Source organism: Melospiza melodia, chromosome 6 (assembly GCF_035770615.1).
Source record: "Melospiza melodia melodia isolate bMelMel2 chromosome 6, bMelMel2.pri, whole genome shotgun sequence".
Classification (NCBI taxonomy): Eukaryota; Metazoa; Chordata; class Aves; order Passeriformes; family Passerellidae; genus Melospiza; species Melospiza melodia.
In genome coordinates, this window is record NC_086199.1 from 6,351,727 (window position 1) to 6,375,210 (window position 23,484).

Here is a 23,484-nt window from a genome sequence, read left to right on the forward strand (position 1 = left end):
CATATCTTTTCATTAAAGTGAGTCTTGCAAATGTCTGCAATACTATCTGACAGCAATAAGGAGAGCTTGGGATTGATCTTTTTTGTTCAGCTGGTTCAGATACAGCTTCCCTAAACAGCAAAGTATTTGCAGTGAATTCCTGTAGAGGCTACTTCCAGGTTTCAGTTAAGCAATGCTTCCCTGGTGGGGTAAATTTGAGTGTAAATGTGTTTTCCTCTCCCATTTTAATTTTGTGCAGCTACAGCTTGGGATTAGTTTCTACATTAGAACATTTTGCAGAGAATCTGTAGGTAACAATGCCAAGTGTTGCAGTGACAGAAACCTAAAATTGTGTTCAAAATGTTTTCACAGCCCAGTAGTCCCAACGACTACTGCTTTGATGTGGATAATGATATGGCCAGTGAATTCAAACTGGAATTAGTGGAGAAACTCTTTGCCATAGATACAGAAGCAAAAAATCCATTCTCTACTCAGGTAATGTACAGTAACTTAGAATAAGATGATAAAGAATTTTGAGTGTAATTATTTTCTTTTTTGAATGTTTTTAGGCACCTCCTTCCCTTTTTGTGTAATATTTTGATTAAAACATAAAAAAAAAAAAAATAAAAATTTAAGGATTTAGTAAAAGGAAAAGCCTTGATGAAGTCCTAGCTGAGGTTTCTTCCACACTGCTAAGTTCCCCCTCTTGTCCATTCCAGGAAACGGATTTAGATTTAGAGATGTTGGCTCCGTACATCCCGATGGATGACGACTTCCAGCTGCGCTCCTTCGATCAGCTGTCCCCGCTGGAGAGCAGCAGCTCGTCCAGCTCGCAGAGTGCAGGCAGCAGCATCCCCCTGTTCCAGCAGCAGCAGCAGGGCCAGGCAGGCGGGGCCAGCCCCGAGGAGGTGAAGCTGAAGCCAGCAGAGCACGGGGATGAGGTGAAGCCCATCGTGGTCCCCTCCTCGCCCCCGCGCGGGGGCCCCGAGCCCGGCAGCGCCCCCGCCTCGCCCTACGCGGGCAGCAGGAGTCGAACTGCCTCGCCCATCAGGGCAGGGAAGGGAACGGTGGAGCAGGGGGAAAAGCCTTCTCCAGGAGCACCCAGCTTGCTAACAGTCACTCTCAATGAAAGGTATTTTAAAAGGGCAGCCTAAGCTGTGGTGTCTGTTCAAGGAATTAGATATCAGTTCTGCCAGCTGTTGTGTGTTCATCCTCAGCGTTCTTCACAGACGTTTAAATTTGGACATGTCAAATGAGTCCTTTTTTAATAGTAAACTCCCCTAAAGGTAATTTCATGGTAGCCTTTACCTAAGCACCTCATGTCAAAATTCTATTCTACTCTTGTACCTGGTGTGCAGCATTTATAAAAACGCAGGCAATTCAGGTAGTTACACCCATACAATGTTTCTGGTGCTTTCCTTGTCCACTGTGTTAGAGGTAAGAGGCAACTACAGTCTGTGCTGCAGATACTGCAGATATCAGGTGTACAGATATCTACAAGCAATAGATATTGCTTTTCAAACTAAATGTGTTTTGTGATGATCTGTGGTGCCTGTAGTACTTAGTTATCACAATAGAAAACTATATTAAGTCAACCATGAGATTTGTGATATGTCAAAGATTTATCTGTACATAGAAATATTCAGAGTAGACTTTCCCTCACCCTTCCTTCCCTTTTTTCTGTTGATAGTGAACTGTTGAACTTTTATGCTTTTTTTCTGCAGATTTAAAAATTTTTGTTAAAACTCATTCTGAGCTTCACAGCAAGATTAAAGGCTAGTATTTGCTATGCTCATAGAAAATGATTGCTAAAATAAGTCAATTTATGAACAAAAAGTAGTGGAGCTCATAAATTCTGTGATGTTTTATATAAAAGTGTCCACCAAAGAAGAATGGCTCAAGGAAAGTAGAAACGTCTTAACAGCCTGAATCAATTTTTCTTAGATCTACTGCACTGGATGAAGAACTAAATCCAAAGATGCTAGCTTTGCATAATGCTCAGAGAAAACGAAAAATGGAACATGATGGTTCACTTTTTCAGGCAGTTGGAATTGTGAGTTTTGTTTTACCATTTTAAAATATTCACTTTTAACCTTGCAATTTCTGAAATGAGGCATCAGTGCAGACTTCTGAGTTAAGCTGTTGGTAAGCACTGGAATCTTGGGATGAGAGATAATTGATAGTGAAATTTTAATAGATCTATATATGCAGATACTCCACTTTCGGTTCTCTTTTACTGTCAACTTTTCAAAAGGGCCCTCTACACCCATGTGCATTTCTTGATTAGATAGAAGATACTCTTCTGTGAACATATGTGTTTCTTTAGTAGAATATGCACAAGTGTAAGACATCACATTTAAATGTGTAATTGCTGTACTTATTTAACTTTTGAATTCAAACTCAGTTTTCACATTTGTCAACACTGAAGATTAGTGTTCTTAGGCTTCTTCCTATGCTTTTATTTTTCCATTGGGTCTGAGATTCCTTTGCTTAATCAGATAAGACCATCTGAACTGTGAGGGAAGAGAGCTCCTCTAATAACCTAGCTGATGTCTATTACTGCCCCTCCCTTCATGCATGCTCTCTCTAGTATTAGTGTGGGCACTTGGGAATAGCTCATCCTCATCTGTCCCAGCTATTCGAAAGAAACTTTGCACATAGTCCTACATTTGTGTCACTTGATTGGGGGTTGTCCAGCTTGTTATTTTCTGCAAGGGTACCTTGTCTCCATAATCTTTGTCTCTCACTGTCAGTTCTCAGTATTTTGAAACCTTGAGCTTTGCCATTGCACACTGTTCTTTATCATCTTCACTGCAAATTCCCACTTGTCAAGTTTTAAGAAGTCTTAGTCTTAATTCCTGTATGGCAGTGTAGCCTTTGAGCTTCTTTGTTTCTCTGCTGGGCCACCTCCTAGTTGTAGTCATCTACCCTATCTTACAGTGCAGGATTATTTTTCCTCTGAACCCTCCTTACTCCTGTTCTAGCATTCCAGTCTGGGCATAAGACAAATCAGTTTTTCTATGCCATTTCTATGTGGTTGTTTTCATTTGTTAAATGCTTTGCACTTCCATGCACATTGTTCTGCTGCTTCCAGAAGCCCTGTAAGAATTCACAGCTCTGCAAGAAAGGTTATTGCTTTCCACTGCCCTTTTCTCATGCAAGGGTGCTACAGCTCATAGTTTTGCTGGTAAAATATTCAAAACACTATGGAATGTTATTAAATGCACAGAACACAAGCAGTTCAGTGTGAACTGCTGGAATAGTGTTCAGGCTTCTGTGCTTAGTGCCAGTTTCATGCTTACAGGTTCAGACTTCATCTTTTGCTAAACTTTTTCTTTTGTCTGTATCTGACAAAAGTGTTCCAAATATTGTGATGGTTTCTCAGAGTCAGAAGCTGGATTTCCATGAAGCTGGGTCTTAGTGAAGTTATTTTAAGAAGTGCTTTTGTTGTTTGGCTTCTGTCTCCACAATGGATTTCTGGGAGGATATACAGGCCTTTCACACAAGCAGAAAAATGATGTTAAATCCAAGCTTAGAATATATGCTGTTCTAGGGCTGTACAAACACTTGCCACAAATTTTTAGCTCTAGGGAAGTGGGATGTATTTTGCAAGAGTGAAAATAAGTGGAGACCAAAGTAAAATATTACTTTAGCTTCCTAGAAAACAGGAGAATTAGACAAGGACAAGATATAGTAAGATGATAAAATATTGTGTTATAGTGAGTTTATAAAATAATGATTTAAATCACTACATGGGAACAGTTACAAGCCAAATCTTCTTAACATGTAGGGCTGGAATGCATTTTTGGTAAAAAATAAGCAGCAGCAATGTAGGTGACTAATCTCACTATGAGCTGCAGCTCTGAGTTAACTATAACTTCTACTACACAGCTGCTCCCTTGACTTACACAGGTGTTTTCTAACCTGCAGACATATGTTCCTCACTATTTTGAGGGAAATGGCAGTGTTGTGAAATACCTTCTCCTCTTTTTGCAGCAGTCAGTGTCACTAACAAGACCAAACTTTGCAGATTCAAGTACTTTTGCCAGCAGACTTGATACTAAGATGGTGCTTTTTCTTTCCATCCCATCTGTTTCAGTGGCAGCTTCTTCTTCCTTATCCCAATTACATGAATCCCTTACAGCTTCCTAATCTCTGTATCTTCTGTTCTGCTGTCAAAACAATATGCTAAGGAGCCATATCTGCACTAGGCTGGTGTAGGACTGCATTTTTCACAGGGCTTGGGTTGGGTGGCTTGGTGGCAATAACTGGAGTGCAAGCAGAATTTACATCCTAAATGTGTAGATAGAATCGGCCTGCTGAGGCTCCTGACTCTCCTGCCTACACTGTTAATTCCAGTGCAGAAAGCCATTAGAGACTGCAGTGAAAACCTGATGCTTACTCACCCCAGAGCAGTGGTAATTAAATGGGTGTGTTTGTGTACATGTACATGCTAATCTTGAGCCTGGTACCTGATGATAACCAGGATTTTGTAATTGTTTTCTCTAAGGGAAGTCAGGTCTTGAAACCTGATTCAGTTTTCTGTTAAATAATTTTCAAGTTAGTGTACTTGGAAATTCTGAACCAAATCCACTTTAAATTGTAACAATGCCATATTAGTACTTAGTGACAGGAACTGTTCATTTGGAAGAGGGATGTGGAGGGTTATAAAGTTACAATTTTCACTAAAGAAGATTAATTTTATTTCTTTCTAGGGGTCTTTATTCCAGCAGACAGGTGACCGTGGAGGAAATGCATCACTTGCTTGGAAACGTGTAAAGGGATGCAAAACAAATAATCACAGTGGAGTGGAGCAAAAGACAATCATTCTACTATCAACTGGTTGGTATCTTCCTTCCCTAGGCACAGGGGGTGGAGGGGGCTGTGTGAAAGAGAACAGAGACTCCAAAACTATCCACACATAGCTCCTTGTGAACAGCTCTAGGAGAGGTTAAGCATGGTGAATAAAGCGCATTTTTCTCCTTCCCCTCCCTCTTTAGACATAGCAAGTAAACTTCTAGGGCAGTCGATGGATGAGAGTGGACTCCCCCAACTCACGAGTTACGACTGCGAAGTAAACGCTCCCATACAGGGCAACAGAAACCTGCTACAGGGGGAAGAACTGCTCAGAGCTCTGGATCAAGTTAACTGAGCTTTCACAAAACTTGCTCCTTTTTTGGACACTGGTGAATCATCACCTAAAGCAGTCTATTTATATTTTCTATATCTGATTTTAGAAGCCTGGCTACAGTACTGCACTAATTCAGTTAGTTCAGTTTTGATCCCCTTTCTACTTATTTTGACAGTCTTTTTAATATGTTCTTTATGTAACAATAACTCAAACTCTAGTGCATTTTTATAATTCTTTGGTACATACACTTTTAAGTCCATTACATTTAAAACACACTTGCAATAGCAGCTTTGAAATATGCACCTGATTAAAAAAAAAATATTTATTTTTTGGCTGGGGAGTTGGTCACCAAAACTTATCATTAGTAAAATGTCAACACAGGAAAAACTGGCAATACTTCCATCCTGCTTTTCATAGGTAGTTGGAAGACTTGTGCTCTCTTACTCTTTATGTTCAAGTAAGTTTTTTATGTTAATAGTTTTTATAAGAAACAACAATGCTTTGCAGCGGTGCATTGTAGCCACAATCGCACAATATATTTTCTTAAAAAATACCAGCAGTTCCTCATGCAATATATTCTGCATTTATAAAAACTAGTTTTTAAGAAGAATCTTTTGTTTGCCTATGAAAACATGTTTAAACCTGGATTATGTCATTATTTTAGTCACGTTGTAATATAAATTGTTCTCAAATGCTGTCTTATGCTTTTGACTTCAGTGGGTGTGGTTAGTCAAAGGAAAGGCTTTATCTGGAAAGGGCTAGCAGCATTTTCTTTGGATACGTTCTCAATTTAGAGAAAGTTTGATGTTCTTAAAGTAGTCACTTTGCCAGCTTAAAAAAATATCCCTGCCTGTAGTTGTTGAAGTTAATGCTAATATTGTGTATGATCTTAAATCTAAATGTTCAGCTTACCCTGTGTGGTATAGGTGATATTTCAAGCAGATTGTAAAACATCTTGCATTGTTAGCAAACTTTTATCTAGTACATCATTGAGTTGCTCAATATTTTGATGTTTTGGTTTTATGCACCTTGTTGCTATTAACATCCATATGTTTTCATGTAGATTTCAGTAACTTGAATATATTTAGAAGCCTTTTTATTTAGAAATATATAGTGTCACAAACATCTTATTTTCCTATATGTACTGTACAAAACCTTCATTCACTCATTCTTTTTGCTCTTTGTGGTTGGATCTAACACTAACTGTATTGTTTTCTTACATCAATAAACTGTATGTGGACCAGGCCCCCTTGGGGAGTGTGTTATCTGAGAGAAATGAGATAATTTATATTTTTGTTAGTGGTTATTGTTCATCCGTGTTCCCTTTTTAACTTAGAGTTGATTGGAAACTACTGCTTCCTTCTTTTGATTGTAACATCTCTGCATTCATTCTTTGAGCCTGTTCAGTCCTGAAGTCTCCCAGACAGTGTTGTACCACTCGCCAAAGACCTTACACTTCTCAACCTGTAATCACAGCAGTGAGCAAACCTGGCAGCAAGGAGGCAGCATCTTTGTTTTACTTTAGAGCAGAAAGAATTCATCTTTATGAACAGCTTAAAGGCTTGTCTCTGGAAGCTTTATCAAGGTAACACAGGAAAGCAGGAAAAGGTAAAATTGACAGGAGTGATTGGTCTGAGATGGATATCTATCACAAAATTCCATGATTAGAAAATTAAGCTGGTACTTGATGAAAGTTATTCCACATTTTTGTGCTGTTGACCCAGTGACTTTCCTCATTTTGCTGTCATAGAACACAATGCTACTGGTAACCTTGTGTTGTGTAAATATGGTCAAGATATTCTGTGCATTCTCCAAACTATTTTTACAAAACTTATCTCAATATAAGTAATCAGCCATGGAGTGTCACAGGAGTTAGTTTGGTTTTATGTTGTAAACTTTTTGTTTTCATTGCACTGTTTTGAAATCAATGTCATAGTATGTAAGCATAACCTGTTCTCTAAAATTACTGTTTCACTGAAAGGAGCACTTTCCAAACTGCCACAACTCTGTGAAATTAAAAGGACACTATTAACAAAAAATGATAAGGCACTGGCAGCAGAAGATAGTTGCACACTTGATAAAGTTTTGAGTAGAAGCTGCACAGAGAGGAGAAGGTGGGGCAGTCATCTGCAGCTTCATGCAGAGAACGTTTTCACTAGTGAACATTTTTAATGCATTTTTAATGGCTAAAAGCAGCAGAGCTCCTCCCAGCCTGCTGTGTCTGGGCTGGCATTCTTTCCATGGCATTTCTTCCTGTGTCAGCAGTTAGGAGGTTTAAATAGTGAAGTTGGGTGAAGCCCCTGCTGTTTAGGGCCTCCCTCCTGCTTTAGCCCTGCATGGATTGATGTGGTGTTTCTGTGAGAGTCTTGCAGGCAGGTGAAAAGTGCAGCTGGGTTCTACTTTTGAACTGCCCCACCAGACTTTGAGCTGGCCTGGGGGGGATTATCCCTTTGCACTTCCAAGAGACAGGTCAGAGGTGTTCTGCTGCTCTCTTGGCTGTGTTTTGGAGGAGCCTGACCTCTTTGGATCTGTCAGGTCCTCTTCAGTGCACTAAGAGGGCAGAAAGTTTTCAAAATAAGATCTGTGTTAAGAAGAGAAGGAAGACTGAAGTGCCCCATGTGATTTATGGTCATGAGCCCACTGGAGTCAGAGAATGGCCTGGGTTGGAAGGGACTTTAAAGATCACCTTGTTCCCACACCCCTGTCATGGGCATTCCATGAGATCAGGTTGCTCAGAGCCCCATCCACCCTGTCCTTGATCATCTCTGATCTTAGTGACAGCAGCTGTGGATTTAACTCAGCCATGTTTCACCTAAAAATCTCTATTCTAACATTTTTTAGTATGCATAATAACAACATTTAGTATGCATAATAATATTTAGATTACTGTGATGAACTGCTGTAGCTGTATTGGTTTAGTGTAGGGGAAAAATAACCTAACAAAATCCCCCCCAAGCCTCCTAAAGACACTGAACAAGGCACAGAAAAGGAGCAGTAATTTCTATGGCCTTGTAAGAGTTTGCTAAATGCAGATGCCAGTTTGCAAAACCTAGTTCACCTTTCAGTTGCTTTTTTAAAAATTTCTGTTTTACTAATGTTCCCCCCTCAGGTATCCAGGTAAACTTTTTGGTTTTGGCCTCTTTAGACTCCAGGAACACACAGTCGGATTCTAGAGCTAATTTGGAGTACAAGCTTCTAGAATAAACAGCTTTCTAAGTGTTTTCTTAGTGTTCTTCTTGCATGCTTTCTTTACCAACTTGCTGGCTTTTTAAAATGTTGAGACACTATATTAGAAATGATGAGGAAATTAATGATTGTGAGGCACTGGCACAGGTTTCCCAGAGCAGCTGTGGATAACCCAGCCCTGGAAGTGTCCAAGGCCAGGTTGGATGGAGCTTGGAGCAACCTGGGATAGTGAAAGGTGTCCCTGCCCATGGCAGGGGCTTGGAACTAGGTGGGTTTTAAGGTCCCTTCCCACCCAAGTCATTCTGTGATTTATTCTTTGTTGTAAAGAATAAACTGTGGGTAAATACAATATTGTCTCCTGTATATAGAACATGCTAATTATGTGAAAATGGTAAACTGAGGAGAAGAACAGAGTTACCTTCCAGGTTTCCTGACTACAGCAGTAGTCAAGCCAGGCCTTCTTCAGGGCACAGTACAATTACTGTTCTTACGTACAGATTTTATTGATGTTTTAATCATCAACAGTGATGATCTGTTAAAGGGTAAAGGAATTTTTAAAGTAGTATTTATGATGATATAATTCATTCCTTTACCTGAAAGTAGTTACAATTAACTGCAACTGTAATTCCCCAGAAATCACTTACATAGGGTGTGCAGTAACTTATCTTGGGTGCAAGATATGAGTAGATGAAGGTAGCCTGAAGTCCAAAGTACCTCTTGCTAACATACTTTCCACCTAGTGAGACTGGTTTGGACTTTGGTGACCTTTGAAAGCCTTTGGGTGAAATGGAAACAACTTACCTGAGAAGCAAAACTTAATAGTATCTGTGTACACACATTAAACTCTCCCAAAGTAATTACTGAATTAAAGAATCACAGATTAGGGCCCAAAAGAACCATTTACACATAACACTGATGAGGGTTTTAAGGACTTCAAAGCTTAGTTTGGATGGAATGATCAGCTCTGCTTCCAATGAAATACAACTGTTGGGTCAGGTAATTCTGATGATTACAGGTTAAACTACTGCATATTTAATAGTAATGTTTCATTACTTCAAGAGCTGTTTAATTAAACAGCTAAGCACTGGCAGCTAAAGGCAGTGTCTGTTGGCAAGTGTTCTCCCTGTTCACTGCTGAGTGAACCTTTCCTGACAGTGTGGTGGGACCTGGGAGCATCCTGTCCCTGTCAGCCATCTGTCCCCTTCCCCTGCTGCCCTGCTCCTGACCTGAGCACACATCTCACTCCAGTGTCACTGCACTAAGGCACACTGCTCAAACTGTAACTGTCCAGCATGAAAATAAACACTCACAGACCACCAGGACTTTGTAGGAAGTCCATTTTCATAGGAATTCCACACGAGTTGGGTGTCCAGCTTTCATTGAAAATACCATTATGACTTAACTCCCTGAAAAGATCTGTTCTGGAGGACTGTGATTTTTGATCCAAACTCTAGAATTGAATTATCATTTTCCTTCTGCTTCCCTGTTTACCTTGAGCAAGTTACCAAAAAGTTCAAGAGTTTGCTGCTGGATTTATACAGTACAGTAGATTTTGTGAATAATAGCAGTATTCTCTCATGAAGAAGTGGTATATTTTAATGGAATTCTTTTTTGGAACCAAGTACAACGTATTGCAATTGATATTTCTCTTGAAACATTTTGACGTACTTGTGACTGTATTTCTTTTTGATTGTGTACCAGTATAAAATTCAATAAAAGAGAGGGTTTGTTTCTAATTTGTGACTTCTGTGATCTTTCTGTCCGTCCCTTTTCCCTATTGTAAAAGGTGGAGGTGACTTTAAAGTGAACTAAACCACTGTGCAGAGTAACAAACTGCTTGCAGGTTTGAGACTTTACTACCTGCTGTCAGAAACTTGGGCATCAAGCAGACATGGTCACAGTCCCAAAAACATACATTTTGTATTAAATATAATATAAATAGATCATATTTATATATAAGCTGAATCCTATTCACATGGGGTTGTCCCATCTGAGTTAAGCAGAGTGTGAACAAGAGGTCAAACATACAATTTAACAAGTCAGATATGGGGATGGAGTAGCTTTTCCTGGAAGAAGCCAAAGAGAGAGCAACAGCTACAGAGCCAGAGGGACCGAGGACAATTATGGAGCCTCTTTGATTAATCACACCAGGAATGCCCTTAGTAACAAAACAAACTCCTTTGAAACCACGGCCGTGTCTCCAGGTGATTTCAGTTGCTGTCAGTACACACAAATATCTCAAGAACCTGTGACTCCTGCTGTCTCCTTAAATCAATGCCACTTCCTTCTGCACAGATTAAAAAGCTTTTGCAATGTTTGTGCTTGCTGGGAGGTCTGAAAGCAGGAGGCATGCGCCAGGTTGTACATACTGAAGGTGGAATAAGCTATTTAATAAAATATATTCATGATTTATTTTCATGTTTTCAACTTGAAAATGTGTTCTAATGCAATCATATAAGGTATTTAAAAAAAAAAGTTTTGTGCCACATGCACCTGGAAAACCCATTGTTTATATCAGTGCAGGATAAATAGCTTTTAAATTGCAACTTATAAACTAGGAATTAATAGAGCAAATAGGATTTCATCCTTTTGTTTAGTAGTTGAGTATGAAGAAGATATAGTAACCAGCACACTCTTCCTTACATCATCTATTTATTTTTTCTTTTAGTTTGAAGGTATTGTACTAAAATGTATTAATGAATAATTTGAAGGAACACTGAAAACACAGGTGATGAAGAAGAGTATTAATTAGTCAAAAAATTGATAGTGTATTAAATGTTATATACCACATCAGAGAAATTGTATGAAGAGACCCTGTTACTTGGTTTTATTCTTCTGCATTTTCATTCTTTACATTGTACCCAAACTTCCTGCAAGGGAAGATTTAGGGCACATTCACATTGGTACAACAGCCTCATCCTCACTACATCTTGCATCATGCAGCCCCATCTGCCTTAGGGAAAAAACAATCCATATAGCTTTCCTTGAAACATCATCTCTGAGAAATCACCTCACTCACTGCACGTTTGAAAAACAAAAATCAGAAAACACATTCTGAGCTTCACAAATTCAGCACCACTCCAGAGCCAGGCTCCTCTGCTCCTATTAAATGAAGGGATGACTCCTGTAAGTAAACAGGGCTTGGTTTGAGCTGTGTGTAACAGTGAACTCACTCCATGATGGGTCACTTTTGACTTACTTGTGCTTTGAATCCTTAAATCCATTGCAGGGGGGAGAACATTTTATCTGTTTTCCTAACAGTGTTGGCATTCTGTCCCAAAATCAGTACAATCTGTTGAAGTCAGGGTCAGGTACTGGATGAATGGGGTCACTGCCCTACCTCTCCAAACATGAATCCAAATGATAGATGAAAGTGCCTTTTCAGAAAAAGGAAAAAATTGCAAACCAAACCCTGGCAGGTGCAGCTCTCCTGCTAAACTCTGTACAGTTCACATGCAACAGCTCTGCAAATATCTCTGTTCCTATAGTCAATGATATTGGCAACCAGTGGTGCTCAAAGGCTGCTGCTGTTCAGCCGATGGCAAATCACCTCCTAATAAAGGCTGCTAAAGGTTGCACTCCAGCAACCTTTTGGGAAATACAATAAACATGGAAAGATGCTTGCATGCCTGGAGCACTGTGGGAGCTCCTGACATTGTAGGAGCTGACAGCTTGATGTGCCTCGCTGTAAGAAGCGACCTTTGGATCAATTACTTGATGCTATTGGTGAACTGGAGAACATCACGGTACCGTAGCCAGCAGAATTCAACACTCATTTTGCAGTGCATGATTATTTAAGAAAGCAAAATATGAATTTTTTACCCATTCGCTGGGAAAACTCATGCAGATTTAAACACCCCAAAGACACCACGCAAGGCTCTATCCCAAGCCCATCCTTTCCCTACACGCTGTAGAGGAAGCGTGGCTTCCCCTGGCAGGGGGGATCCCGCACCTGCCGAGCCCCGCATCCCGTGGGTGCACAGGCACCCGGCCCGGGAGCGCTCCCGGCGCAGGTGCCGCTGTCCAGCCGCGCTCCCACGATCCGCAGCCAAGCCCCGACCGCAGCGGCGATCACCGCAACACCGCCTTGAAACCTGAGCCCCGTCCTCAAACCCCCTGGGGACCCGCCCGAGGGGCAGCGGAGCCTGCCGGGCACCAGGACCGGCTTCCCCAGGACACTGCCCGCCCTGCCCCGAGCGGTGCCCGGTGCCGCGGGTCCGTACTCACCGCCGTGCGGGGCTCTCCGACGCCGGCGCTGGTCCCGGCAGCCGCCTCGGTGGCCGCTGGCCCCTCACTGTACGTGCGGCAGGGGAGCCCCCGCCGCCCGCTCCGCGCCGCCGGCGAGGCCGCACCCACCCACCCTACGTGCGGCTCGGCAGCCGCGGCCCCCTCCCCGCCCGCCCCGCTGCCCCGGCCGCCTACGTGTGGCCGTGCATGCGGGGAGCGGGCGGCACGGCACGGCACGATATGACACGGCAGGGCAGGGCAGGGCATCCCGCCGCTCGGGGGGGCGGCCGCCGGCTTATCCCTGCGTGCCGCGCTCGCCCAGGCGGAAACGGGGCTCCCGCAGCCGTCGGGGTTTTGGGACAGCCGGGGGAGCAGCGGGGACCGGCGCAGGGGGCCGGCAGTGTCCCTTCACCGGAGCGTGGCGGTGTGTCACGTCCCCACGGCCGCGCGGCGCGGGCGCCCTTCCCGCGGGGGAACCGCTGCTCCCGAGCCCGCCGGGTCACGGCCCCCGAGCGCCTGTGGGGACTGGGGCGGGGATGTGAAGCCCCGCGCCTCGAGAGCGTCCCCGGGATCTCTGGGCTGTGGTGCAGCGGCACCAGCCTCGCCGCTACTCATCCCGCCCGAACCCGCTCATCCCCGCGGGCTGCGCCCCGGGATCACCCAGGGATGCGCTGCTCGGAGAAGCATTTTGCCTGTGGACCGGGCTCTCCCTCCACGGCGTGGGGGAGCGGGACAGCGCTCAGGGCGGGCAGAGCGAGCGCTCGTCACTGACGGGTTCGCCACACAGAGCGGCACCACCGGGAGCGCAGGCGGTCGGGCAGCCCTGCTCCCTCACGGGCAGCACGGGCAGCTCCTCACTGCACCGGGGCTGCACCGCGGTGGGAGCGCAGGCGGTCGGGACAGCCCCGCTCCCGCACGGGCAGCTCCTCACGGCACCGGGGAGCTGCCCGTGGAGTGGATTTTGCCTGTGGAGCATTTTGCCTGTGGACCGGGCTCTCCCTCCACGGCGTGGGGGAGCGGGACAGCGCTCAGGGCGGGTAGAGCGAGCGCTCGTCACTGACGGGTTCGCCACACAGAGCGGCACCACAGGGAGCGCACCGCGGCGGGAGTGCAGGGGATCGGGGCAGCCCCGCTCCTTCACGGGTAGCACGGGCAGCTCCTCCCGGTACCGAGGTCGGGACAGCCCCGCTCCCTCACGGGCAGCACGGGCAGCTCCTCCCGGTACCGAGGTCGGGACAGCCCCGCTCCCTCACGGGCAGCACGGGCAGCTCCTCCCGGTACCGAGGTCGGGACAGCCCCGCTCCCTCACGGGCAGCACGGGCAGCTCCTCCCGGTACCGAGGTCGGGACAGCCCCGCTCCCTCACGGGCAGCCCGGGCAGCTCCTCCCAGCCCCGCCCGGCACGGGCCGTGCGCAGGCGCCGTGCGGCTGTTGTGGTGCGGGAGCGCATGCGCGGAGCGGCCGCGGGGTGAGCGCGGAGCCGGAGGGATGGACGGCGTGCCGGGGCTGAAGGAGGACTGCGAGGAGCTGCTCGACGCCTTCCAGCAGGCAGACACCGTCCGCTTCGAGCGCTTCGCCGAGCTGTGGAGGGAGCGCCGCTTCCACACCATCTTCTAGTGAGGGAGAGGGGGATGGTGGGATGGTGTAATGGTGGAGATGGCTCCCGGCCGCCCCTCAGGCCGAGCCGAGCCGCCCCTGCCCCTCTCCTTCCCCTCACCTTCCCCTCGCCAGCCCCGCAGCCCCGGTGCTCAGTTTCCCCCCGGGCTAGGCCAGCCTTAAAGGAGGTGTGAGTGAGCCGTGTGCCCCCTCAGGCCTGGCTCAGGGAGAGGGTTGCCTGGCTGGGCTCTAAACAAAGTTCAGAGGAGCATCGGTCCGTCTGTGATGATGGAAGAGAGTTTTAAATTCGGGGTATTTCGTGCATTAGGAATGTGTGTGGTTTGAGCGCTGGCTCCGCAGGGAGCTTGGTGCGATCCTCGGGAGATTTAAAAGTGTGATCGCAGGGCGTGCATGTTTGAATCAGAATATCCTAAGTTGGAAGGAACCCACACGGATCATGGATCCATGCCCTGTACAGGACACCCCAAGGGTCACAGCCTGTGCTGAGAATCTTGTCCAGACTCTTCTTGAACTCTGCCAGCTTGTGATTCTTGAGGTCATCCTCTGCAGGGCCAGTAGCTGGACTCAGTGATCCTTGCAGGTCCCTTCCAGCTGAGGACATCCAATGATTCTCTATTTTTAAAACATCTAAAGCTTGTTTCTGCATTATGGATTCTCCTAAAGCCTGCAGTTTTATATTTACTTGTTTTAACATACTGCTTTTTTTTTGTTTATTTGCTTCAGTGGTAGAATAAGAGCTTTGGAGAGGAATAAGATCACAAAGAAGACTCTGGATGTGGCCCAGCAGTACTTCTTTCCCCCCTACTCCTTCCAGATCCGAGTTGGTGCTCTGTACCTTCTGTATGGGCTCTATAATGCCCAGCTTTGTCAGCCAAAACAAAAGGTAATTGTTCCTGAGGTTTTATTCTCAGGAGATGCTAGGCATAAGATATGTGGTACACTGCTGTCTGCTTTGTTATCAGAAATGGTTAGGGCATTTCCTCTTGCTTTCTCAACACAAAAATACTTAAAACCAGATTAGAAGCCACTGGAAAATGCAGGGACAGAGAATGTGTTGTTCAGCTGTAGGGTGAACCCCATTACAGGCTGAGTTACTCTTCAGAATTCCAACAGAATGGAGACTGAATTATTTCCACTTGCTGTTAACCTGAAAAAGAATTCATAAAAGGGTTGAGAGAGTGAATGACACCCTCCTTGCTGCTTTTAGGGTAGGAGACCACTATCTAAAGGAATTACAAACTCAGTGCAAGGAGAAGTGGCTTGCTTAGGAACTCTGTGATGTATGTTGAGTGCACGTGCAAAATTGAGTCCAAATTCTTTAACAAAATGAATTAGAAGTAGTCTACAATGATGCCATGATGGCTCATATTTTGACCTCAGAGGAATCAATGACTTTTTATGAAGATGAATTTAGGCAATTTTAAAGCCACAGCTGTAACAGGGTACAGGAGTTATCCAGAAAGTTAAGCAGAAAGGGAAGTGGGCAGAGTGGAGAAAGGAAGAAACAAGGGAAAGAAAACATTTATGAGCATTTCAGTGGCAGCACAACTTGGTGTGATTATTGTTTCCTAATCACAAGTGAAGGGGAATGTCCCAGGTGCAGACTATTTTTCACACACTTCAGAATGTGAAGAATGAATGTTTTCAAATGTCAGAGAGGGCTTGTGTTCCATGTCACTGCCAAAGGAAGTGGCATAATAATGATCTTAGGTGCACAAAATGATGATGGCAATAACAGATGTTATGGTGGGATCCTTTCTGCAGCTCTGGACATGCAGGTGTTGTCTGCAGTCAGATCAGACTGTAGATCACAGTAATCAGCTCAGTTAATTTTTATGGTTGAAGTATTGGTTTAACAATATGTAACTCTTTTGTTGCAGATCAGAATTGCACTCAAGCATTGGCCTGAAATCCAGAAATTTCAGCTGGATCTGCTTGATGCCCAGCACTATGATGCAGTCTATATCTTCAGGAGACTGAGACTTGCCAGAGCCTTCCACTTCACAGCAATGCCAAAGCCAGTGAGTTATTACATTAATGTCTTACATTTTTAAACAAAATACCCTCATCTTTCAGTGCCTGACAGTTCAACAGCAGTCATGGTCAGCTCAGCCTTGAGGCCACTTAAAATGCAGTATGTGTGGCTTTACAAAGGTAGGTGATGAAGAGCTTAGAGGATGTTTGAATGCTTCTCACCTGAAAATAGTTTTTAGTTTTTCAGTCTCTGATGTTCCTGATGGATTTGAAATGTCTTACCAGTTGGGGAAATTAGTCTAGTGGCTGGATTAAATTCTTAACTAAACAATAACTTGTGAAAAGTGCTGCCTCTGAGCATGTGACAGCAAAGCTGTTTGTTTTATGTGGTTTTATGCCTTTCAGTATCTCCCATCTCCTGATTGTTGGATATGCAGTAGGAATTCTCAGGAGGAAGTGCCATTTAAAGTTTTCTTTTATGTTACAAACATTTCCTCTTGTTTTAGCTGACCTACAGAACTAAGAAGAAGATTGAGAAAAATGATTTTAAAGAAGAATTTAAGGACCCAAGTAACAGAGTAAACAGCCTCATCACTAATGATGTATTGGAGGTACAGTAACTTTAAAATACAGATTAATCATTGGGGTTTGTTTTGTTTTAATTTCTCTGTTGTCCAAGAGCTGTAATTTCTCTAATCAGCAGTCTTGTTCTTTTGTGGAATGCAGACTCAGGTAATTACCAGACACTCAGAACTGTGGCATTTAGTTTGGAAGAATTGTGGTACCTTTTTCAATACTGAAATATGCTCTAATGTTTTGTGGTTTTGCCTCAGTAAGATGTAAAAGGGTGTAAATGGTTAATTGTCACTTAGAGAAAAATGGAAAAGTTTTGATACATCTGCAGGTTGCAGCTGGAGGATTGATACTTGTGATAATATGAATTTACTTATCTGCAAGTTCATAGCCTTCTCCCACCTTTATTTCTCCTTTCAAACATTGAGGTTTTTATTATATGAAAATGCATTTGATTTTTATTATATGATGCATTTATTATAAAAACCCAAGTAATTCAAGTGAGGTAAAAGTTCTTATGTAGAGCCAGGTAAAGGTTCTTATATCACTCAGTGGCAGAACTTTCTTTGCAGGTTTTTTCATTCAAATGTGTATCAGCAAGGTTGACTGCAGTGGTACAGAAATCTGTGAAGTAAAATGTTTCCTCCAAAGAGATGAAAATGAACCACAGTATCAGAATCACAGTGGTCCTGAATCACCTTCTTGGTTTAAATAATATAAGATACTCTTTCTTCTTTAGCTTATTTGGTGGGTCGGTTCTGGTTAGCAGGATTCCTTGGCTCTAAAACTCAAATAATCTAACCACAATCAGTTTCTAACATTCCTCCTGGTCCAATGGTCTCCTTAGAATGGTTTCTATACTCTGGGTTTGTACATTGAGGACCAATATTGCTTTACTGCTGGAATCTTTTATTTTTCCTGAAAGACACTTTTTAAAAATTAATTTCAGGAACTGATGAATATTCACGACCACTACCAGAAAATGAAGTGTGTCATTTCAGCTGACAAATCCCAGCCAGACAAGGCCCTGAGCTTGATAAAAGATGACTTTGTGGTTAATCTCAAGGACATAACCTTGGAACATCAGGAATGGCAGCAGAACAGAATGGTAGGTACCACCAACCACTGTGCTGTGGGGCCTTAGCAGGTTGGGTGAACATGGAAGAACTGGATTTCTTGGTGTGATTGCATCTCAGACTGAGGGAGAGGGAACTGTGACACTGAAGGCATGCAGTGTGTGAAACCTGAGGCAGGGATGGGGTATGGAAGAAATTACTTGGGGATGGTCTTCCCTCTGGGATACCACAACAGACTGCTGAGAGGGAAGCCCTGATGGTTTGACCTTATTAAATACCTCTGTAACACATTTCTGGATCAAAGAAAGGCCACAGTGTAAGGGACATGTAGAAAATGGGCATGTGTGTAAATGCTTGTCTTGTTTTTTACAGTTCTTGGCTTTTAGCTGTCTTGTATATCACAGATGTTCAAAGAAAAACACTTTTTTTCCCCACAGAAATTACTCCGAAATGCTGAAGTAGTTCCTGAAGCAGAAGACAAAAAGAAAGAGGAGACTTTGCTAAAATCAGAGGTGAGGAAGCTTTGCTGCGTTGCACAGGCCAGATCTGTTCATTCTTTGACTTCAGATCTCAGGCTAAGCAGTGCAGATCAAAGTTTGATAGTCTCAAAATAAAGCTCAAGGACAGCTGGTGGTGCTGGTTCCATGGGTTTTGTTTTTAACTCTCACTGTTTTCTGTTGAGCTGGGAGCATTCACTGCTGTGACAGCTCTTACATGATCACCATAAAAAGTCTCTCTCAGGTGAGGAGGGAAATGAGCTGTATTTTCTCAGCTGGACTCCTTTACACTTCCTCCTGGAGTTTCAGCTTAAGGCAATATTCTTTTTTTTTTTTTTTTTTTTGCTACAAAATTGTCTCATGTTGTACTTACCTGCTTTGAATTTAGGTAAGATGTGAATTTTCAAATTTGAATCCTCCTGGGCTTTGTAACAGTGAAGGCAACCAAAATTATGCTCTATCTTTTTAATGAAATTTTTTTTCCTTGAAGCACCATTTTGGTGGCATGGAAATTCTGTAGAACTAATTATGGAGTTACAGCTGTAGTGAGCTATTGCTCAAGTGGTTGCCTGATGCAATATTTCAGTACTGCTAGAATAGAATAAGAATGTTTTCTGACTGGACTCCTGTTTCTTTACAGGGTTCTGAAAGAGCAAATGCCCTGGCCAGAATCAAATACAAGTCTTATTCTGCAGTTGTTGAGGTGGGTATCAAAATTGCTAATGGGAAATGTCTTTATTTTTCAAGTTTTAAGTACCAATTTAATGTAAATGTTTGGTCTAAAAGGAATGAGTTAAAACTGCACTCTGTAATTCAGTTTTTGAATGTTTTTGTTTTCCTAACACAGCAGGGAAACCCAAAGCTCTTATTCTTGTTGGACAATGCAGATAAGGCCTGTGCTTGGGGGATTTTCCTTTACAGGATATCTTTTAATATCTCCTCTCTGTTTAAGTAGATAGAGTTTTAACAAGATGTATAAAAATACCTGAGAGTTTAATTGCTCAGATTCTTTGTATCTTAGATATTGGAATCTTGGAAGATGCCTGTGAAAATGGGACTTGGGAGTTTAAAGTCAGTTGCAAGTTCTTGAAAACTTTGTTTCAGTAGCTTCTCCCTTAAAAGAATATTGTTGGTTTGTCTTTCTTAGCAGTCCTATGAGAAACATCTCACCTTTCTCTATTTATTAATTTTTATTATTATTGATTTTAATTATTATTTATTTCTCATATTGAAAAACATGTCATTGAATGAAACACAGCTCTGGATTTTATAACAGTCCAGACTTGTGAATGTGCAGTGATGTTTTCTAGGCACTGAAGCAAAGTATGATGGTAAAGAGGCTTTACAGAGCAGCAGATTTGGAAGTGTTTCTTTTGTCTTGGGGGATGCAGCATGGCATGGGTTGGTAATAACAGAATGGATTGGGAATTAATGAATGTTTCATTATTTGCACTTTAGGTTATACACCCATTAAATCATAGAAGGGCATTGTCCTGTTAAAACTGAAGAACTGCAGCTACTGAGGGCCCTCCCTCCCTCTTTCCCCTTCTATCCCTTTTCCACCCTGACATTAAGTTGATGCTTTGGTCCCTGCTGGTTTGTCAAGTGACCCACAGCAAGACCTGGCTGTAGAAATTCAGTGGTTTTGTGTCATTCAGGTTTCCAGATCCAGGAGACATCGGCAAGTGCAGTTGGACTCCTCTGAATCAGGGCCCAGTTGTGGGAAATCTCCAGGTCGAAGTAAAAAAGGCAGCAGGACACCTCAGCCAGCCAGGAGAGGTTCTTCAGAAGTCAGAGGTACTTCTCCATTGCCTCCATGAGCCTGGGGAGCTTGCAAAATTTATCCATTCCTTTGCTAGCTGGGTTAAGTTTTTCTGTTATCACTGAGAAATAACCTTTCCTACGGAAATTCTCTTTCTGATAGCCAACTTTTCAACTGATAGAAGTTGCTCTGCTGTCCAAATTTTTTGTTTACTCCTTATTTGTTACAGTTTAAATGAAACTAAACAGCAAAATGGTTTTGAATTGTCTTTATTTTTTGAATTGTCTTTATTTTTTGAATTGTCTTTATTTTTTGAATTGTCTTTATTTTTTGAATTGTCTTTATTTTTTGAATTGTCTTTATTTTTTGAATTGTCTTTACTTTTTCAATTGTCTTTACTTTTTCAATTGTCTTTACTTTTTCAATTGTCTTTACTTTTTCAATTGTTAAATGTTGCTGTTGATCACTGAGAAAGTACTTTTCCTAAGGAAATTCTGATATCCAACTCTTCAACTGATAGAAGTTGCTCTGCTGTCTAAATTTTTTCTTTACTCCTTATTTTTACAGTTCAAATGAAACTAAATAGCAAAATGGTTTTGAATTGTCCTTACTTTTTGGATTGTCCTTACTTTTTTGATTGCCCTTACTTTTTCAATTGTCTTTTCACTTTTTCGTTTGTCTTTTCACTTTTTCATTTGTCTTTATTTTGAAGATGGGAATTTATTTTCAAAGTTCCACACTCAGTTTTCAGACTTGCTTAGCCTCTGCTAGGGAAAAAAAAGTTACTGAGGAAATGAATCCCTCTTCAGAGATGAGGATTAGGCAGTGTTGCCTTTGCTTGACTTTAAAAGAGCAGATGAAGTGTTTTGGAGCAGTGAGGGCATTGTGAGTTATTGAACTGAGTTGGTAACTAATTTGCTTTAAATTGATAGTGTTAATTACTTGTTATTGAAGGTTTCTTAGTGAGCCATATGGAAGGTACTGTGAAAAGCAGGTTTGTCTGCAGCATTTGACAGCATCTCAGGAGAGCAGCAGTGAACAATCTTTTAACTGCTGGATGAATGATGCAGAAGCAAAAAAAAGCTGACAGTTTTTCCTCAAAATCTGTGTGCAGGTGAAAAGCAAGTGGCAGAGGAAGCTGTAACTCGGCATATCGGGATGCCAATAATTGTAGAAGAGGACTCAGAGGAAGGAGGTACAATGATTGCAATTCCAGCAAACCAGTGACTTGCTTTTTAATATCCCTTTAATATTTGGATCATGTCTTGCTGCCTTGCAAAAGCTAGCTTTGGTTTTAGCCTGCAAATTGTTGCATGAAAATTGAAACTTTAAAACTCCATGGCAAAGTCCCCAGAGTAATTTTTTTTCTGCATAGATTTCATCATAGTGTGTTCAAAGTTAAAACACACTATGTCCAGTTTAAAGCAATCTTATTCTTCTGTAATACAAGTTTGTCTTGAGGAGTTCCATGGTGCAGGGAAAAGTGACTTTTTTGGTCAGAAGTGTTCTGGTAACTCTGTGAACTTTGGAGGGAAGAGCCCTTGCTGCCCTCACCTTTGTTGAGGGGAGGGAAGGTTCCTCTCCAGCCTTACTTTGAGCTGGGCAGTGTTCCATGGATTGAGCTCCAGCACAGCAATAGCATCCTCTGCTGTGCTGGAGGTTATCTGACATTGTCAGGGCAGGACTCTGGGAACTGCAGCAGGGCAGTGAATGGCTTTGCTGTCACTCAGGTTACTGGAAATAATGTAATTTTAATTGGGAAGCAAAAAGAAAGCAGAATGATGCTTCTGCAGAGCAGCTCCACTGTAAGTTTTGAGCAATGTTGGATGATACTGAGCTGCTCTGCAACTCAGAGGCTGAACAAGGGTCTGTTCTCAGCTGCTTGAGAACATGGCTCAGTATAAAAAAACCTTCTGTAGTAAATTACTATCCAAAATTGTATGTAATGGAAGGATATGTAATACAAGGGATATTTAATACATTTAAATGTATTAAAATACATTTTTGGTGACATTGTATATTTATATTTGCTGTTTTTAGAAGCAAAGGAGCATCCTGTACTACGGAAGCAATATTACATTCTCTGGTCACTTTTATTTGTAGACATTAGGAATTCATTCAGTTTTAAATGGTCAGATTGAAGGTGCCATGGAGCATTTAATATTGTACTTTGTTTACTTTCCCTTCACTTGTCCACTTGTTGTGGATAAAAAGTTTCTTTCTAAATTAGGAACATTCTCCCATTTCTCAGAATTTTCCAGTAAATTCTGAAGCATTAAAAATCCCCATAAGCAGTCTCTTCAGATATTTTGTGAGTATTCCATTGTCAAATTCACAACAAAATCTGAAAGGTGTTGGTGAGGAGCAGAAAGGTTTTAAGATGGAGTAAGTTTTCAATTCCAATATTAATGGAATTTCAGTTGATACTTTGAATGACAGTGTGCTGTAGAATCCAGAAAGATTTTTTTTCATATTTAAAAATCATGGGGAGAGGGACTGGGAGGGGATCTCAAGAGCTTATCTAATTAATTTCCTGTGCTGGATAGAATTCATTCTACTTGAACAACTCCCATGAGGGAAGATGGATTTAAAAGCTTGTAAGAAACCCTTCTCTTTATTTTCTTTCAGAAGTATCTCTCCCCAAGAGGAGAAAACGACGTTAGAGGATCCAGTTGGAAAATATTAATGTTAATTTTAATGACAAAATGAAAATGTCAGAGGTAACACCAAGTGCTTGCTTTGGATACCTTTGAACATAACAGAGGTGTCTGGGACCAGAAGCACAGGTGATGCTGGAAGGGATGCTGGCAGTGACTGGGATACTTCACCTGTCTTGTGGTGCCTTTATCCACCTGGTGAACACTTCTTGTGGGAGACTGAAGTTGCTGTGGCCTGGGTGAGCTGGAAAGAGAAGGCTCAGAGAATATTTGTCCATGTAAGACATGTCTGTAATCCCTTATCTCTGACCATAAGGTTATTGACTGTTGGAAATTAGTACAATAAATTATTTTTCATGCTTGACTTGCTCAATTTTATGGTGTGTGAACTTCACTGCTTATCATGGTTTGATCCCACACGTGTGGAAATGAACTTGCTGATAAGCTTTTTGTTGTGCCCTGTCTCCAGCAGATCTGGAGTTACTGTGTATTAAAATGGAAGGAGGTAAAGGGTGTTCATTAATTCTGCAGATAACCCTAAGCTGTACAAGGGCAGGACTGGAATTCAAAATGATCTTTATAAATTGGAGGGGAGTGAAAGAAGTGGGTGCAGAAATAAGCATGGATCTCAGCACTGAGAACAGGCGCAGCGTGGAGAAATATTTGCTTGGTAACAGTGCAAGTTCAAGAAGCAGAAGAAGCAAATGGACTGAGAATCATCAGCTGGAATGTTTTCTGTGAACACTGAAACCAGTAGAATTTGTGTCACTCAGCCTTGGAAGGCTGTAGCCTTAAATATCCCCCTC

At 42.6% G+C, this 23,484-nt stretch overlaps 2 protein-coding genes across 2 annotated transcripts in view; both read left to right on the forward strand.

The window, feature by feature from the left end:
- The window catches only part of HIF1A (hypoxia inducible factor 1 subunit alpha), a 35,354-nt gene extending 25,322 nt beyond the window's left edge, over positions 1-10,032 (forward strand). The window contains exons 11-15 of the mRNA XM_063159757.1: positions 352-474; positions 699-1,111; positions 1,924-2,032; positions 4,695-4,821; positions 4,980-10,032. Of these exons, the coding sequence (XP_063015827.1) occupies positions 352-474; positions 699-1,111; positions 1,924-2,032; positions 4,695-4,821; positions 4,980-5,131 (924 nt within the window). The 3' untranslated portion in view covers positions 5,132-10,032. The remainder of the gene's footprint in view (positions 1-351; positions 475-698; positions 1,112-1,923; positions 2,033-4,694; positions 4,822-4,979) is intronic.
- Positions 10,033-13,978: 3,946 nt separating this feature from the next.
- On the forward strand, positions 13,979-23,051 carry SNAPC1 (small nuclear RNA activating complex polypeptide 1). The gene is made up of 10 exons (XM_063159758.1): positions 13,979-14,138; positions 14,863-15,022; positions 16,020-16,160; positions 16,620-16,724; positions 17,636-17,794; positions 18,200-18,274; positions 18,900-18,962; positions 19,918-20,056; positions 21,136-21,216; positions 22,650-23,051. The coding sequence occupies exons 1-10, from the start codon at positions 14,011-14,013 to the stop codon at positions 22,682-22,684; spliced, it is 1,086 nt and encodes a 361-aa protein (XP_063015828.1). The 5' UTR covers positions 13,979-14,010; the 3' UTR covers positions 22,685-23,051.
- Positions 23,052-23,484: the final 433 nt, after the last annotated feature.

Bases quoted from the DNA above. Each gene is read 5' to 3' on its own strand.
- SNAPC1 (XM_063159758.1), top strand. From the start codon at position 14,011: ATGGACGGCGTGCCGGGGCTGAAGGAGGACTGCGAGGAGCTGCTCGAC. The intron at 16,161-16,619 runs GTGAGTTATTAC...CTCTTGTTTTAG, and splicing joins TCACAGCAATGCCAAAGCCA to CTGACCTACAGAACTAAGAA. The intron at 21,217-22,649 runs GTACAATGATTG...ATTTTCTTTCAG, and splicing joins AGAGGACTCAGAGGAAGGAG to AAGTATCTCTCCCCAAGAGG.